This window comes from Ornithodoros turicata, chromosome 1 (genome assembly GCF_037126465.1).
Source record: "Ornithodoros turicata isolate Travis chromosome 1, ASM3712646v1, whole genome shotgun sequence".
NCBI classification, from domain to species: domain Eukaryota; kingdom Metazoa; phylum Arthropoda; class Arachnida; order Ixodida; family Argasidae; genus Ornithodoros; species Ornithodoros turicata.
The window spans coordinates 124,321,562-124,340,848 of record NC_088201.1 but is presented as its reverse complement, the minus strand read 5'-3'; the positions used below and the strand labels follow the sequence as shown (position 1 = coordinate 124,340,848).

The 19,287-nt window shown below is 45.8% G+C and overlaps 1 protein-coding gene and 1 long non-coding RNA gene across 2 annotated transcripts; one reads left to right on the top strand and one right to left on the bottom strand.

Moving 5' to 3' along the window:
• Positions 1–3,783: 3,783 nt before the first annotated feature.
• On the top strand, positions 3,784–6,308 carry LOC135384807 (putative nuclease HARBI1). The gene is made up of 4 exons (XM_064613995.1): positions 3,784–4,186; positions 4,556–4,828; positions 4,909–5,178; positions 6,137–6,308. Exons 1-4 carry the CDS (start codon positions 3,784–3,786, stop codon positions 6,268–6,270), a joined length of 1,080 nt encoding a protein of 359 aa, XP_064470065.1. The 3' UTR covers positions 6,271–6,308.
• Positions 6,309–6,915: 607 nt separating this feature from the next.
• LOC135368639 (uncharacterized) lies at positions 6,916–7,414 on the bottom strand. The gene is made up of 4 exons (XR_010414838.1): positions 7,347–7,414; positions 7,224–7,259; positions 7,080–7,130; positions 6,916–6,991 (listed from the first exon to the last, which is right to left on the bottom strand). It is a non-coding gene; the product is annotated as an uncharacterized LOC135368639 (long non-coding RNA).
• Between the last annotated feature and the right edge of the window lie 11,873 nt (positions 7,415–19,287).

The window sequence follows — 19,287 nt, the reverse complement described above, 5'->3', positions numbered from 1 at the left end:
CGCCAATGCTTTCTCCACGCTCTTTGCAGTTAGCATTTTGTTGCTGTCCACGGTAAGAACAAAGACTGAGAAGTGTAGCAGTGATGGCCCTATGAGAGAGAGATGTACTATAAATCTATTGCAGTGGCAGCAAATGGTTTGAGAGCTCGGGGTCCCGCGAGGCGCTGAGACCCGTCTAGTAGTGGCTGAGGCCGGGGACATCCCCATTGAGGTTCTCCGTACTCGGGAAACTGCACGCCACTATCTGCGTCTACGTGCCCATCATAACCGTCACTCTCTGATTCGCAAGCTTCATGCTAGGCGGAACGCGACAGTCCATGCTGCTGTGACATTATTCAGACCTCATATCCCCAAATTCATAGTCGACCCGACGGCACCCAAAGTGCCTCCATGGACGTTGCCATCGCCGCCTGTCACTGTCTCCATACCCGGCCTCAAGAACAACAAAAAGAGCTATCCTGACGTTATCCCTAGGCAACTTACCCTTGACTTCATCGAGGCTCAATACCGCAACACTACCGCTGTATACACGGATGGATCGTCGACCAGGGACACTTCATCTTCAGCCTTTGCCATTCCATCAGAGTCCGTTACACGTGGGTGTCGTATGTCTCACTGTACCTCATCGACATCCGCTGAGCTCTATGCTATCTTGTTATTCTTGACATATGCGGAAGACTGTGAACCGCGGCACTGGGTAATTTACACCGACTCCAAAGCAGCTCTCCTGTGCATTAAAAGCATTGGAATCCGCGGTTCCCTTTCCTCAGTGGTGATAGATATCCTGTGCGCCCTGAAGACCCTACAAGATCGCTCCCAATCCGTTGCCTTTCAGTAGGTTCCAGGGCATTGCGGAATAACTGGGAACCACGAGGCCGACTCTGCCGCTGCATATCAACAACGGCCTTCTATGCCCGTTATACTCTCGAGAGGAGACAGAAGATCCCTCCTCAGGCACTTGTCCGATTCCTGGTCTACACTACAGTGGCAACACGGCATTCTAACTAGGTCCTCTTTGGGAAGTGAAGAGCCAACACTGTCATACCGGCTGCATGCAAAGCTTCCTCGTCCTCTGAAGTCGCTCATCCACAGGCTACGTCTGAATGTGGCCTTCACTCCGTTCTATCGCTACGAGCTAGGCTGTGAGGCTAGCCCTATGTGCAACGAGTGTGGTGTACTTGCCAACGTAGAACACATACTCTTCCGCTGCCGGACCTATATCAACGAGAGGCGTACACTGCAGTCGCGGCTTGCCACTCTTGGCTACCGCCCCTTGAACTTGTCGATCATCCTCGGCCCTTGGGACACCGCGGCCCACTCCAGGGCGGCCTTACGTCATGTGGTTGGCTTCTTTGAGGCGACAGGCCTAAAGGACTCATTATGACCCCAGCAGCGCTCTCGGATATTCCCGCCATCACGATCACGTTCAGCATCGCCATCGCCGCTCCGATCATTCCCGCCATCTCTCATCGTCATCACTCATCATTGTCATCACTCATACTAGACCCCCTAGCTATGGGGTAGCGTTCCACTCCTAGAGTGGAAAACCTCCCCACTTCATCATCAGAATATATATGTTGTTGATGCTTTGAGAGCCCATGTTGCAGCTGCAGCACAGACTTTTGTTTCGTGACAGCATACTTTCTTTCAGTTCACCGCGAAGGGCCTGTCCCGTCTTCTCCTCTTCCGTAGTGTCTTTTCGCGCTTTGTTTTTTATCTTCATTTCTTTCAGTTGCACAAAACAGAAATATGTTTTACATAAAGAAGAAGAAATGACCAATAGCAGGCAAAGAAGACTTCCAGGAAATGGAAGCAGCCATACCAATAGCAGAGGCGTGGTGTTGGGGGTGCTCACTCTACAGCTGTTGGCCCAGCTTTGTGATAAAGAAAGATTGTATACCTCACACAGTAATGCAAACAATTGAACAGCCATATAATAATCATCAGACACAAGAAAATATGCAACATTGAACAGAAACTAAATATATCATAAAAAATATACACATGAAAAAGCATTGTGCGCTCGTTACTTCTTAAAAATATTTTGTCTGCACTTTGCTATATCAGTGACAGACATGAAGCAGAGGCAATGGAGAAAATCGCCTGTGATTGCAAGTTGCTGCCTTTAGAACTGCTTGTCTGAATTAAAGTTCATACACCCTGCACTGACACAACCTTCAGATGTCAATCATACTACATTGATCTTTGATATTTTCTTTTTCATGTGTCACCAAGAATTGTGTGAATGGTCATATTATCACAGAATTCTCAGAAGCAAGATGGTGTATGAGAACTTAGTGTGGAACGATGTGCAGACCTCGTAGTCTTAATTTAAAATATGCGCAGACCGGCTTCAACACAAAGAGATTTTCTCCTGGGCAGCCATTTTCATCATAGGTGCCCTATACGGGCTGCAGCAACTTTCTTGTTTGCGGCTTCCATTCCAGTATCCTTGGGCACATGACACAGATACGTTATGTATTGATGAATGTGTTTGGAAGTGCCTTTGAATGTTATAAAGGTATACGTGAGGTGGTTTGCATTCACAGCAGAGTTTGCTTCTTGTCTGTATATTCCCAGACCATGTTTGGTAATAAAATGTAGAAAGAGATAAGTCCACAATAGTATTTCAAAAGGGCGTATACAAGAAGATGCCTGAAAAGGAACAGGTGCTGTCTGCGTCAGCGTAAAAGCTGTGTAGCAAAAAAGCATTGTGCTGCTACACTATCACTTGATCATGCAAACACCGCTCAGCTAACGAAACGTGCCATAACATTATCGTGTACCCTTCAACAGATTTTCGTTAAACTCAGAGACGCGCAGTCGTTATTTTTCCCATTCAAAGCGGGCTCTTCTTGCTGGTGTGGATCAGTGCAGTGCCGTAACTTGATATCCGTTCTTATGAGGCGATGTTGTCGAACGCTTTTGGTGCTAACAACGAAGATACTCTAGCGTATACGGGACAAGGGAAAATATGTCTTGCCAACGCTTTTACCAACATTTTGCTACTGTTTTATCCACATGTTCGTTTCGTGCATTCTGTATAGAGCATTGATATTTGCCTCATAAATAGTGCGAACACTTAAAAATTATATGAACAACGGGCGTACACAATGGCATCATTCGATCAACGTCGGTTAAACGAGATCAAGTGTCCCTCGACTTGGAATTGCGGCCCAACTCTCTTTCGACAGCACTGTCTCGTTCAATCTCGTTAATCGGCGTTGGTGAACCCCGACCTATTTCAAATGTCCACGCGGGTGAACGCACACCCATCCACTAGTTCCAGAAAGTTAAACATTGCTCATTTTAGCTGTTTGAGAGGGATGCTTGAAGAACATGCATGGCTACGACATGGACAGTGTGACAAGTTAGAACACAACGGAAGGCGCCATTCACTATGTATTTGGTAACACTCAACGGCGGCGCATGTTTCCCTTTATTCTAAAAAGCTGACAGCATAAAGGGCATAATAAGAGTTCACATACCTTCAAAATCTTCTTGCAAAAGCCAGCCCAGAATGGCAGGCACAGCTTCGACTTTCACGGTTTTGACAGTCGGGGCAAACTTGCGTTCCTTACACGAGTGCCGGTTGCTGAGAAGGCCATGCAGGGGTCGGATTCACAAAAGGCTCGTACGACAAAACTTATCGTAAGCGCCCTCGTACGATAAACTTAGGACGAAATGCAGATTCACAAAGCGCGCGCGACGTAAGATTCTCGTCAGCTGCGAGACAATCCCACGAGAGCCCCCGAGCAGTCGTAAGTGGCCATACGAGCAAAGATGGCGGCGTACGTCGCAGCAGTCGAGATTGAGTCGCGGAGAACTTTGCGCCGTGAACGTGTTCTCAGGCCACGGACGACGCTCCAAAGTATCCCGGAGAACCATCTTCTTCGATATTATCGTCTTCCACGATCTTCAATAACGAGCTTGTGCGAGAAGCTTGCCCCGGCCCTCCAACGGCCAACAGCGCGGTGTCGAGCCATCCCTGTGGACGAGCAAGTGCTCGTCGCGCTACGTTTTTATGCAAGTGGAAGTTTTCAGTCTGTTGTGGGAGATGTGGTTGCGATCAGCCAAAGCAGCGCCTCACGGATTGTAAACAGCGTGACGACAGCGATCGTGGAAATGGCTACGACGCAAATAAAGTTTCCACGTACACCTGCGGACGTCCAGAAAACCGTCTTAGGTAATATATTTTCCTCTCGTGCTTTTAGTGTTCTGTATGTAAGAAATATCTAATACAGGAATTTGTATTCGCGGGTCCGATGAGAGTGCACTACATAGGATAATGTTTGCAACCTTCGCTATCGAAACTGCTGTTTTAGTGAGCGGCATCACAATTTGCAATTTATTGCTTTCAGCTGTTACTTAAAGTGGCTCTCAGAATGAATGACTAACATGTTTCCCGCAGGCAGTACTCACGTATTTTCAACAGTGAACGTGTTACCCCACAGTGTTACAGCCTTACTGGCACACACTGACGGAGTCACTGCAGGGATTTTAGCTTGTATGCAATGGACTGTACGCACAGTAAATATATAATCTCTTTTTACAGGATTCCTCGACATTGCAGGTTTCCCAAAGGTACTGGGCTGCATCGATTGCACACATGTTCTTGTGAAACCCCCCAAGCGTGAGATGCGACCTGCATACCGAAACAGAAAGGGGCTGTACTCGATCAATGTACAGGCAGTCTGTAACGCTGACTGCGAAATAACCCAGCTGACAGCCAGATGGCCAGGATGCACTCACGATAGTTTCATCTGGTCACTATGCAACCTTCACGATGAATTTCAGGCTGGCAGAATGCCTGAAGGCTGGCTTCTAGGTGAGAGCAGTGAAAGCACTTTTTTAAAGTAGGCAGCATTTAGGAAGTGTTACATAATCCTGTCTACTTTCTGGTGTTAGGTGATTCCGGCTATCCCACACAGCCCTGGCTTTTGACGCCCTTCCAGACACCATCAGGAGAAGCTGAAGAAAAGTACAACAAGGCTCATAGGAAAACCCGACAAGTGATTGAGCGTGCCTTTGGACTGCTCAAAAGCAGGTTTCGGTGTTTGGACAAGTCTGGGGGATGCCTCCTATACCCAATGACAACGTGCTGCTCCATCATTGTGGCTTGTGGCGTCCTCCACAACTACTGCATACGCCATAACATCCTCCTGACTGACCCTGTTGGTATGTTTCGTTGTAGAAGTTCATAAAAAAAGAAGAAACATGACAGGAGGAACGAAATACAATTACACATTACTTTGCAAGATAACTGAATTTGTTACCGATTTGGAAAACAGATCATAAGGATTTTCCAAAAGCCGGGATTCATCATGATAACAAAATATAGCACACTGGCTTTACGCAACAGAATTACAGGTCTCCTCAGACGTTTCGTCCTCCATGCGCAAGGCATAATCAGTAACAAACACAATGAGGAAGGACCTGTTTAAGCAGGTTTGTGTATAGTTTAGGAAGGGGGCTGCGGTTGCCAACCGACGTGCAGATCACGTTCCAGTGGTCTATAAGTCATGAGTCACTAGATTACTTGCACACTGAGAAGTCAATTTGTGTGATTGACGCTTCATTGTCATGTGTTACCTTTCATGCATAACGTTTACTTCAGATTGTCAATTGTTGTGGATGAAATCTGCATCAGATCACATTACTGCCACTTACAGGCTCATGAAATTGACATGATAAACATTACGACCAACTTAAGATTAGTTACCAATTGTTATAATGAAAAACATGATTAGTTTCTGATTTCTGAACAGTAACTAAGTCGTTACTTCGGTGCGAAACAAAAGTAACATGCTGCACAATGTAAAAACCCGAGAATTGGGAACACGAAAGGACAGACACAACACAAAGTCTTTTTCAGACTTCGTGTTGTGTCTGTCCTCCCGCGTTCTCTACTCTCGGGGTTTTATATTATGCATCATCTTCACCAGCTCGCTTTCTTCCAAGCCATTTTTTCGTTGTCAAAAGTAACATGTTACCGCGTAAGGAGTTACTAGCGTAGTACTCTGCTGAACAGCATACAATGTCACAATAGAACTACAATCCATATACTATTTGCCCTGTGTATGCCATGTAACAAGAAGTGCTGTGAACTACAAAACTCCTGCCCTCTCTCCTTTAGAGTTAGAAGAAGCTGAAAGACCAATCCCAGGAGCACAAGACATGCCAGCTGGAATTTCAGTCAGAGATCACGTTGTTACACAGATATTCACAGAGCACCGACCTATAGCTCAGCCCGAAATTCGCAGGGAGTGAACCTGAATATTCAGGCATAATAAAATTTTCAACCCGCAGCATCTTCTTGAGTTTGAATTAAATGATGGGAGCTGATATGGGAACACAATATGCTTCAAATGTTTTGGAATTTTGACTAGGTCACCAGAAAGTGCTATGGAAAAGTGGAATACAGATTGCTACAGTTCTGAGATTGCTCACTCAGTCTTTTGGAGCAAAGCAACGACACGCAGAATGCACATTCCTAAAGCTGTGTTGTCAATTTATTGCAGTTCAAGCCGTCCTCCAGGAAGTGTCCTAACTTTATACTTGTGTTCTTTGATGGCCAGTAGCCTCCTCTGTATATCTACGAGCGCTTCCAAGTGCTGTTCCATTTTTTTTTGTGTGTTTGCTATTTCACTTGCTTCACTGCTCGCCCTACTCCTTGGTACCTGGTAAACGGATCACGTGAGAATTTTAGTGCATGGCAAGATATAAACACTGCGAAAACGAGAAACACATTTTGCAACTCCTATTCTGCAGCACATTAATGCGACTGTTACAGTGCAGTAGCCCTGAGAATATTTGAGAAAGTAGGCAAGCTTCAAGCAATACACCAGTCGTGCACAAGAATATTTACCCCTGCGTGGTGTTGGCACAGCCGGTGCGCTGTCAGCAACCTCCTGTTGCACATTTGCTGCCTCCTGTGATGAAGCTGGGCTAGGTGTTTGACTTATCCATGTGGAGGATGTCAGCTCTGCGCCTAATGTCAGCCCATGTCAATGCGTTAAGGAATGCTTGACATCTGCATTCTCACACTGCTGTTTACTGACATGCTATGTTTGCCTTACCTTCACAAGCATCAGGTACTAGGGGTGTAGCACTACTTGAAGGACCGGGATCTGCCAATATACGAATAATGTTATGTATTATATCCTATCATAATGTGACAAAAGTTGCATGAGAACGACAAGGCTGTGTGGGCGCACACTGACCTGAGCACTGGACATTGTATCTGAGTATGACATCCCCTGCAATAAATTAGGTTAAAACGTCTGTTGCTTCACAAATAAGAATAGGTTGGCTGCGGGTTGTGCAGCTTTTGTGTATTCATTTACCTCCTGTTACTCCGATGTCGTAACTGCCGTTAATCCCGACGACGGTGCTCCTGTCGAGTGTGGCCACTACTCTTTCTTCAAGAGGCGTAAGTGGCGGCACTTCTGCGGCACCCTCACCTGTCCTGCCAAGGCACCGCGTGACGTTGGCCCCTGTGTGAGAAAGGTTTGCGTCTCATCGATAAAACAACCTTCCCGCTTCACATGCGTGACAGCCGACCAGTAATTGCATGCGCTATTTACCTTTCTTCTTGTTTAAGCTCTTGTAATCCGTCCATTTCTTCTTAACTTCCGCAGGCGTGCGTTTGATGCCGGACACCGCAAACAGAGTATCAGTAATGCGGGCCCAAGCTTTGGTTTTAGCAACAGCGCCTTGCGGCCCATCGCCAGTGGCATCTATGGCAGCCTTGTTAGCTTGGTAGCATTCCACAAGCGCTTCAATTTCGCTTCGGTAAAATTTGGCCGACGTACTCGCTTCGCTGAAGTTTCCAAGGCGTTCGTGGCGGGCATTTTCTACCGAGAAAGTGTGTGTCTGCTTTTCAAGAAAACCACATGGAAACTCACGGCTCTCATTGGTCTGATTGCAACCGCGCGTTGTCGTCTCCATGGTGATAGCATACTCTCGTCTCCATACGCTTTTTGTGGCGCTACGGCGTGCCCTCTCCACTACGACTGCTCTGTGAATCCAGTTTACGCCGACATCGTAAGCGCATCGCAGGCTGCGACATCTTAAGGGCACTTTGTCGTAAGATACGAATTTCTTTGTGAATCCGACCCCAGATCCAGTGCGCACGCCCAGACTCCTCCTCTTCCGCGAAATAACAAGAAACGCGTGTGATTTGAAACAACAGGTTCGCGCCCGTTATTTTCGCGGCGATATGCCCGTATGTTTCACGACTACTTTTTACAGTGTACCTGAGGAGAACTGTATACGCTTGTGCAGCCTCTGTAGGCGGCGTCAGTACGCGGCCATCTGAAGGCGGAAGCGCAAACTTGTTTTGTGAGTCGCCCGAAGTTGGAGCTATTGACATGCTTAGTTTGACTGCATCTTGACAGCAGGTGAAATATACGTGATGACGTCGTGCAGCACTGTGGCTTCCTGACGGTTTCAACGCCAGGTGATTATTTCAGACCCTCGACAATGGAAAAGAAGAAAAAGCTATGCCAAAGTCGGCATGCCAGCGGTGTTATCGAGAGGTTTTCAAACGGTTCTCTCACCATCAGCGGAACGTGCTCGCCACAGACGTGTGTGTCAAAAAAGACATATATGACAATCATTCAGGTAAGAGCGCCCGTGCACTGGCTGCATCCTGTTATTTGGTCACTTTTTTTTTTTTAGAACCGCTGGTAACATCATCGATCGCACTATCCATGAAGTACACTCGCTGACGTCCCGGCATTTCTTCACCCTCTGTGGGCGAATTTAACATGAATGATGCTCGTGCCAGGTGGAGCCGCACACACGTGTTCTACAAGGAGCTTACTACCGTTGCAGAGCTGGCAGAAGAGGGATCTACAAGCACATGGCTGCTGTCGTTCACTATGCCAACATAGAACAGCCAGATTCTTGCATATATCAGATGTGAAACGCTGGGGTAAGCCATCCGCTGCCCAGATGAAGCTCTACTGTAAGGGTGTAAGATTTGAGACCTTACAGAAGAACAGTGTAGAAGAAATAACGAAACAAGCTCCATGTGTTGCACCCTTTACAAAGATTAAAGATGCAGTTTCCCGTCTTCCGAGCGATGGCTTCGATATCAATTGCCCCTTCAGCCTTCTTCAGCCTCGAAGCGAGATTGCACCGGAAATATTAGAGCATGAACCATCAGTCCTGGTGCTGATTAGTAGCCTACGAGGTGTCATTCTTTTTTTCCCATATGAGACAGTCGAAGTTTTCTCAGCCACTGTATTGTTAAAGCGGGCCCGCTACTGACGGAGATGTACCCAGCATTGTATATTTACTATCCAACAAGAGTAGTAGTGGACGAAAATGTGTGCATAGATGTAGAGAGGAAAACAAAGAGGCAGTCATTATGTAAACTCTGGTATGTTGTGAGACGTGAGAGGATTTCAAACTCCCAAGCACACCGTGTGAAGACCTGCAAAGGCAGCTTGGACTCTTTGGCTGAAGTACTCCTCAAGGAAAGCAGTTTTACATCCAGTGCCACGTCGTACGGACTGAAAATGGAAAATTCTGCAAGCCAGTATGTTCCAGAACGTAAAGGTTCGTAGTGTTGGAGTCACCTTGTATCAGCAGCCATGGCCATGTTGTTCCCCTCACGGTATTTTTATACAAGACGAGGAACCCACCCTTGTGGTGATGAAGTGCCCATTTTCAAGAAAAAGATAAGTGATTGTTAACTTTGAGGAGAGCAAACGCTTTGTTCCCTACCTCAGTTTTTTAAAGTCTGGAAACCTAGAGCTCAAAGGGTCACACTGTTATTACACCCAGGTACAGCTTTCACTGTATTGCACTGGGCTAAACAAAAATGTCTGTTTGTATACACTAAAAACACCGTGTTGCAGCAGATTTTAATATTGGTGATCACTACTTGTCAGAGCTTGTCCTACGACTTCAACTGTTCTGTTTTATGCACAATCTACCAGCATTGCAAAAATATAGTGAGAGCAATTAGCAGAACACTTAATGTTTTTCGCGCCAAGTGTCTCTTCGCACGAAAAGTCCTTAGTAGTCCCTTCTAATATGAATTAGTGCCATGTAAATGATTTGCAGACCACATTCGTGCCCTGTAAATATCGTTATAGGACTTTGCGCACAGAAATAATCATTTTTATCTTGTGGATATGTAGATTAGACATGTAATTAATGAGTATGTTTATGTCACTCTTGAAATTTGAGAGGAACAATTTTATTTTCACATGCACGCGAGAGGCCGCATAAAGGCAGTGTCTGGCACTCCTGTGCTTGTCAATATACAGTGTCCTGCTGCTCCTCTTGGATGATCTGTGGCTGCAGGTTTGCCAACACAGCACACATGTGCACTATGTCATCAACGAAAGGCAGCAGTTCAGCACTAGCTTGTAAGCAAGTATTGCATACACCTCCATGCGTTGTATGCATCGTTCCACGTGGATCCGCGGCACCTGCATGAACAACGCGACTACAGGTAGCAGTAGGACTTCGCTGAGCGTACTTCTACAACATAACACGACATACAGGCAGGTCTGCAATGTCGTAGAAACCAGGTTTCACGGCCAGCTTCTCCGCGGTGTTTGTGGGAAGCGCAGCTACTTGGGGGCCATATTTTTTATGACAGCCAAGTTGACGGCACGTATCGACTTCGAGACCGGGCCCTCGGTCGTGTCAAAGTACTCTACACACACGAAGCACAATACAAAAGGTCTGCCTAAAGCTTACACTTTTCAGCTTGTCAACTATCCTGACAGGTCCTTCGCGGGGAATTTAATATCGCGACTAATTCTATCTACTTCGTTTTTCTCTCGAATTGCGTTTAGGCCGCCAGCAAAGCGCTCGTTTATAAATTGCAGTGCTCGATCATGAACTGCAACGATATTTCGTTGTATTTGTGCGTTGAGCGAGAATCGCGAGACTTCTCCATCGTGAACGCGTAGAGCACTACACTACCCGCTCACTCATGCCGCGTCCTGTTGTCTGTTGATGCAGTGCACAGACGGAGGACACGTTACGTTGGCTTAGTTTGGACATACAGGGTTGGTGCAATATAAGGTCGCATTTTCGCGAGTGGCGCTATACCTCCTCGACAGACAGGCTTCCGCTGCCACACAGTGAATAATTTATGCCAGAGAAGCCTAGAAGAGATCGTGGTTACCATCCACTGCGTAACAATGTTAATACGGCCACGCAAACTTTCGTCTTCATTTATTTCCTATATGCTATACAGATGGATGGAGGTGAAGGTTTACGCGGTCGTATTTACTTTGTTACACACAGGGATGGGCAGTATTTAAATACGTTGTATTTGAAATACGTAGTTAAATACGGGCCAGAAAAATATATTTATAATTATATTTAAATACAACTTTTCTGGTATTTACACGTGTAATTACTGCGTAAATACGTGTAAATACAGGAAGTCCGTTAACCTCTCCTGTCTAATTTCCTCCCTCCTAGCCTCTTCACAGGAGCCCTGCATAGAGGCTACAGGCTGCCAGTTATTCACCCTGTTGGAAGGTCTACCGTCGACCTAGAAGCTCACCGTCACACATAGAAGCTTAGTTTACTGTCGCATTCTTGTGAAGAGAGTGCAAACTTCGGACGCATATCACACAATGCGTGAGCTCTTTGGGGACATCATCGAAAATCCAGGTTCATGGACTCGGGTTCGCTTTGTCTGTGGATGGAATGTATTGCGAGGAGCTGTGAAAAACTTCTTGAGGGCACAAGCCTGAGTGGCTGTAGCATCCCACGAAAAATAATTCGTGGAAAATCCAGGTTCATGGAGCCTTGTTGTCCAAGAGAGCTTACATGGCAAAATCTCCGTGTGGTGACAAAGTGTATACAAAATTCCTTGTTGTGTTTACTCTTGTTGCATATTCAGTTTCACTGTGAATGCGTTATGTTTCAAGTGATTAAAAGGTACTAATTGGGTTTTGTTGCCGTCCTTCGACACAGGGATCACACCCAGCGCTCTTGACCCAGTATGAAGATGCAGTAAATGTCAGGCCGAAACGAAAAATTAGCGATGTCAGCCATCTCGATGGGCCCAATGAAGCAAAACAAGCACGAATGGCAGAATTTTCGCTCAGGCCTGTCACCCAGCATGATTTCGACAGCTTGTTGAAGGATTTAATTGTAACAGGCCTCCATCCCCTCCAGCTTGTGGAGCAGTCGGAGTTTCTGCGCTTTATTCGAGGTGAGTTCATGAAAAGTGAGAAACAACACGTACCACATATTAATATTGCACTAGACCTCCTTTTCAGCAATTTGCCCTTCTGTGGAGGTCATGTCCCGGAGAACGTTGAGTCGACGGATTGATGACGCCTACGTCATGCACTTGTCAGCGGTTAGAGAAAGACTTCAGAAAGTGCCTTTCCTGTGCCTCACAGCTGATGTGTGGTCCACTACTACTAAAAGCTACATGGGAATGACTGCTCACTGGGTATGGTGCTCGATCGGCTCTCTCGTATTATGAAAGCTTCCACATTTCGCCTTTCCTTCTCCGTTACAGATCGATCCTCTAACCCTAGCCAGGGGCTCGTGTGCGCTGGCATGCAGACGATTTACTGGGATCCATTCCTACGACAGAGTGGCAGAACTGCTCCAAGACACCTGTGAGGAATACGGCATTTCTCTTGAAAAGATCTCCTCGACGGTAACAGACAATGGCTCCAACTTCGTCAAGGCCTTCAAGGAGTACGGCATTCAGATACGTCTTACTGACGACGATGGTAACCACGACGCTATTTGTTCTGACTATGTAGTACGCAGCTGTTGTAGTATACATGCCTATGCCGCATCGTATATTAGTTAAGGGAGTTATTTGGTCGTCTGTTCCACGCAGATGATGGTGAAGAACCCGCGGCGGAATTCGAGGACATCTCCGAGGCTGTGCTATCCCGTCACATCAGGTGTGCCTGCCACACACTGAGCTTGATCGCTACGACAGACGTCAAGCGGGCCATTGCGCAAAACCCTGCCTGCCAAAGGCTACACACCGCGTGCATCGCAAAGTGCGCGAAGTATTGGGCTGCCTCGCATCGTCCTAAGAGCGCTGAAGTTTTGAAGGAAGTTATCGGCCGGGTGCTTCCGACGCCATGCCCTACTCGCTGGAATTCGTTTTTTGATGCCCTTGCATGTCTGCTGAAGAGCAAGGAACGGCTCCAAGAGGTAGCTCAGCGCCTGGAGCTTCCGTTGTTCCGTGAAGCGGAGATGGACTTTATGGAAGAATATCACCGACATCCAGTTGCTGCTGGTTAGTTACGTAGATGCTTTCGTAGCGGAACACCATGAACAATGTTCATTACCTTGTCTTTTTATGATTGATTAGAATCAGTACCAAGAGAACCAGCTTTGCTAATGATGAAAGATGAAAGTCACTGAAAAGGTTAGCCAGCTGTAGGGATCGAACCCACATCTTCTGGATTACCGGGCAGATGTAGGTTCGATCCCTACAGCTGGCTAACCTTTTCAGTGACTTTCATCTTTCATCGTTGAATTCTTAGGCAATTTGAGACTTTGTTTGTAGCTGTCCCTTCTATGTTGTTCCAGCCTCAGAACATCAGTTTCTCTCTTGTTCAGCTTTGCTAAATTGCGGTAATGGTGTTATCTTATTTGTAGTAATGTCTTTTTTTCTATCTCTTTGCTGCAGCGCTTGACCGGCTTCAGTCCAGCAAAACCTGCTTTTATGGGGAGTTTCTCCCCGTCATAATGACGTTGAAAGCAAAGTTAGACGCCTTCAACTGCAACGTGAACCTGAGCGCTTGCCGGCCGATTGCCCACGCACTTGTACAGGGTCTTCAGACAAGGTTCTGCAACTTCCTCAACTTACTGGAGGACACGTCAATCGTCGCGGCTGCCTCGCATCCGTTTTCTAAGACAAGGTGGGTACCGAAGGATGGAGCAGAGCGCAAGAGGAAGGTGACGGAGCTGCTTCTGAGAGCTGCGGAGCAGCAGGCTGCTACCATGGAGGGTGAAACGGAACGTAATGTAATGAAACGGTTGTTACAGAACTGCGGGAGGACAGCCCGTCAGCTCTATCAGCACCCTGTTTTGCCCAAGTGCTGCTTGCGTGTCACGCATACACACTACAAAGTAATTTTACGTCGTTTACGTACTTTCACCCAATGTGGCATTCATACGCGGACGCTCTCAATAGTAAATAATACTGTCTATTGACAATTACCAATAGAAATTCTAAAGACATCATATTGACTTCTTATTCACATGCTGACTATTGAGTACTGCTCATAGACTGTCTATAGATAACCTATTGACTTTCTATTTATGTACTCTCTATTGTGTGCAGCACATAGGCTGTCTAAGAAAAATGGCGACTTCTTCCTGACATTGAACATATTGCAAAATTTTAGTGCTGCAATGGCTGAAACAATGTATTCACTTCACGTAACATTGCTTGCACTCTAACATTGTGATTGTTACCTTTAGTACCAATTTGGTAAATTATAATGATAAATTAGGACAATAATTAAAATCCTGTTCCTTTCAAATATTCAAATGGGGGTGCAACACTGTTCATAATGGTCAGTAACCATATATGCAGCTACGTGTGCGTGCATGTTCTCAAGATGTGTTAGTGGTATATTCAGTAAAAATCATTTAATACAAAGGAACGAAGTCTTATATTTCAAACTTGACTTTCAAATTCAGTTGTTCCACACCAGATCTTTAAATTGAATTGTTTTCGCATTAAGCATCACAGCAAAAAGCCCACCAGAGACAACCTAAAATGTATGTCAAACATTTCCCGTTTCATTCAGTCTTTGCTGTTCGTAGTACAGCGTACAGCATATATACCTTATAAACAGTAAATTGAACCTCTGTATGCAATAAGGGGATACGTCGAATGATCCCCTTTTTAGTGTCTTTGTTGCAATGACATCTACATAGTACCATTATGTACCTGCCAAAGAAAATTTAGGGCCGTACTGGAATTTATTGACCCGCTACAGGTGGGTAAGAAACGGCAAATGCATGTGTGGATGGACAGCCAGATCAGGCCCCTTTTCCACACATGCGTACAAAATTGTTGTCGCTGCGCCAGTAAACTCACAATCACCATCACATGCGTACGAATCGTGTAGCTTAAATTTGGCTTGGGCGCAGAAATCCCCCAAACTTGGACTTCTGGACGCTCGAAAAACATGATCTTCCTACCTCACATGACACTGTCAGCACTGCTACTGAGCATTGTAATCAGAAAAACGTGCACACTATACTAATAAGTCATGTTTCGCTGGCCGTGCAGAACATTATTTTCTGGTCTAGATTGGTGCTCATTTAGCAGCATGATAATCATGATGTAGGCTGCTACACTGTACAAAGGTAACTTCGGCCATCCTGCCGTCACGATGAAAGTCCAACTTGTGAAAATTGTTTTTTCCTGCACGAATGCCCTGTGTATGCGGTGTTATATAGAAAAAGGGGATATGTCATGCTCTTGGATTTTTTTCATTTTCTGCTAAATCACACACCCAGAAACGACGCTAACGGGACATGTATGTAGAGTAGACACACGCATATATGTTACACATTTTGCATTTGTGTTAATCGAGGGTACTTATCTGCAATTACTTTACCAAGTAATCACTCGCAGTTTTCTCGGTTTGCGATTTTTCAACTTATCCCCTTATTGCTTACGGAGGCTCAGTTAGTCGACAGCTGTGCAAGTGCCAGTCGGTTCTCCGTCCAGTCAATTCAAGTGCCAGTAGCATTGCTCCGCTGCAGAAAACTCAGTATTATGGTATTACGCAAACTTGGTGGAACAGTATTTCAAGTGGTCTCAAGGGTACTGTTCTTCTGCAATACACATAGGTACGTCCCATCCCCAGAGCCTAGAAAGACACATTTTTTTGATGTTTTTGCAATCCACATTCAGTGTTTCACCAGTAGCGGTGACCTCCACAAAGAGGGCCGTTAACCCAGCTGTGGACGCAAGTAAGTGGTTCTTGACCCTTATCTTCTCAATGTGTAACAGCACAGACTGTGCACTGTTTGTGCCTGAGGGCAGTAAGATTGAGAAAACTCTGCCGAAATGTCCATCAGCAAAAACAAAAGAATTGCAACGCCTGGATTTGTCCAGGTCTTTTGTACAGTACGTCAATCCGTCAAAAGTTATTTTTTTGAAGCATCTGGACCCACAGGGGAGCGACCGTCCTTTGCCGTAGAGTACTCCATTGTTGTACGTTAATAGCATTTGTCCTAAGTTTGTATCCTCGAAGGGTGTCACTTATAAACTCTTTCACAAATCTAGAAGTGGTGCCTCTACAAAGAGTTGTATTCACAAGTCTGGGAAGTGCACGTAACAGTGAATACTTCTGAACTATCTGGTTATCCCCATATCGCGTGCCATTCTGGAGTTTTAGGAATACACCGTTCATGTTCTCAAAAGGAAACCACAGAGGGCCCCACTCACGCACACTGTCTACAAGAGGAATCAACAGGTGTGCATTGTAGGTCATGTGTCGTTTCCCATGCAGCGTCTGGTACTCTTTGAGGAACCGTACAAGCTCCTTCTTAAGTTCGGATAACTTATCTAGCGGCACAGAATTACCAAGAAGAATGTGCATGATGCACACAAACCGAAGCTAGTTCCGGAAGTACTTGGTTGGCAATATGCCCCTGAGAACAACAGCAGAGTAAAATAACAGCCAATCTCGCCATTCTGAAGCCTTCCAGTACTTCCATGCTTGAACTGGCCGCGGCAAGCGTGGCATTTCCCAGGTAGGCTGTAGGGCTTGAAGCCTAGAGTCTATCTCAGAAATGTAGTTACCGTAGTTACCCAAGTGAAACATTTCGGGATCCTTGTGAGTGAACCACATGCATGCTATTGACCGAACAAAGCCAGAACACACAGCATGCATGTAGTCCACAACAAAGCCAAAAGGGAAAGAAAAGTATGTCAGAAAGAACAGAACGCTAGTCCCCTTTATGCCACACACAGCTTTCGCTTTCTCCTCTGCTTTAGTAGCATTGCGTTTGAAACTTTCTTCTGTCGTGACCTTTGGAAGGGGCTTTTCTAATGGGTAGACACGAGCAGTGCCTCTTCCCACTGCCAACTGCTCTCCCCGCGCATCACACCAGCCGCAGCCATTCCTTCCATTAAACTGACTCATATTCATTACAAGACACCTAGCAACGGAATCCACAGAGCATGGTGCTGGGAACACTCGGGAATGCCTTTCATGCCCGCTGTTATCAGTCCAGTCCATCCCATCAGAAGACAGCTTGTTCACCTGCTCTACAAAATGCTTTAGAAAGCAGTTCATGTTCGGTTTACATGGCCCAAACCAGAGGCCGGCAAGAACTACCTGTTCAACTCGACACTTGAATGGCAGCTCATTCACACTGAGTTGTAGTGGCCACATACTGAATCCAGACGATTCAAAAACTGGAACGCCATCCGTGTTCCACGTAACACTAATGTCATCAAGTCCAATAGGGAGCCTTTTGTATGCAACGCTTTCGGTGATGTCACTGATGTCAAAACTTGCCCTAGTACTTCTTGTGGGTAGCCCATGTTGCTCCAGCAGATCCCGCAATTGACAGTCGATATTGAGCATTACAAAATATGAACTAGACTTCATTAGTTCTTCGATACTGTAGATAGAATCACACTGAACACATGGCACAACATTGGGAGTGGTGTTGTCTTCCGCATCTCCTACTTGCAACAAATATGTTTGACAAGTGGGACAATAGACATGAAAAGTACGGTTCTTTGTGCAGGCAGTGGACTGATTGTAGAATAAGTACTTCGATTGTGGGAGGACGGTTGTGTGAGGGATGTGGGCATCCACAAGTCTCAGGAGGCTTTCAGTCGCTTCTTTGGAAGAGTGGTGCCTCAAACTGTGAGCCAAAATGAGCAGTAAGCTTTCCCGGCGTGTCACTTTCGAGTCACTGTAGAGTGGTTGATCCTCAAATCATAAATATGAATTAGAACCATAGATTGAGAAGTTACCCGTCAAAAAGAACTTGCTCCGAGTTAAGTTAACGTGAGAAAAATGTAACTAAGTTAATAACAAAGTTCTTAAGCCCAAAATGTAACTTGCGGTTACTGAGTTCCTTTTCTTAAGTGAGTTGAGTTAGACCTTGAGTGGCCTGCGGAGGAGTAACACGCTTTGGTCGTTTTCATTTATCTCCCACAATAGACCTCTCGCTGTTTGTAAAGAAATGACGTTTTTGTGTTCGACAGCGCCACAAATTTGGTAGAGTTGAGCTACGCTCGAAGCTAGAGGTGAACAAGGTTCTCGGGCAAAGGTCTCTTCAAACGCCTCTTCAAACGCTTTGCGTCTCATTCCCTGAGGGTGCACAATTGTACAGCTTGATTTCAATGGCAGCGGTTTCTTACTTTCTGAATATTAATACTGTCATTGATTATCACATTTTATGGAAAGACATTTCTTGAAGGAACGGAGAGAAAGCAAGAAAACATGTATACGTGACTGAAAAGCGAATTAAAAGTAACTTGGAATTAAAGTTACTTTGGTAAAGCTAGCTGAAAAAGAAACGCGTTCCTCTGAAAGCTACCGCGGTAAAAAACTACCGAGTTAGTTGCAAGTTACTAAAAGAGGAACTTAGTTACAATAACGAGTTACCTCGAACTCTGGTTAAAACGCATATCGCTTTTTCATAACTTTCAATCCTTAATATCCACAATTCATAATGTGGCAGTGAGTGTTACTTACAAGTTCATCAGCCGTCTCTTCACGTGCTGGTTCTTCATAGAACGATTCATCAGAAGAGTCGTCTGTCGGAGAATCGGCTGCATTGTCGTGTTCATCAGAATCACAGGGAGTGTAGGAGTCTGCTTCATCTTCGCTAGAGATTGCCGATGACTGTGTGCGACCATCTTCGGAGTAGCTATCTGCTACTACATTGTCATTGTCAGAAGCAAACGCTAACAGATTAGATTCTTCGGTGTTCACAACCAGTTCACTTTCGTCACCAACATCTGCTCCAACAGCGTGCGGTATCCTCTCACAAGCAGTTGAGGCTCCTTCTGTTGATTCCTCCACGTAGCCAACGTTGTCTGAGTCTAACGTTTGCGGCCTCTGAAGTTTCGCCTTCTTCTCTCGACTCAGGGTTCGCATAGGACAAGGGGAGCGAAGGACCCACAAGCTTTGGTTGTAGCGCTTTTTCGCCGACATGACGCAGATTATGCAGCGAAGAATGCAGGCCCATAACAGGAGAAACCGCACGTAGGAGTTGAAGTGCAGTTCGAAGCAAACGTTTCCGAAAAAAAAATGCAGGCGACAATTCACT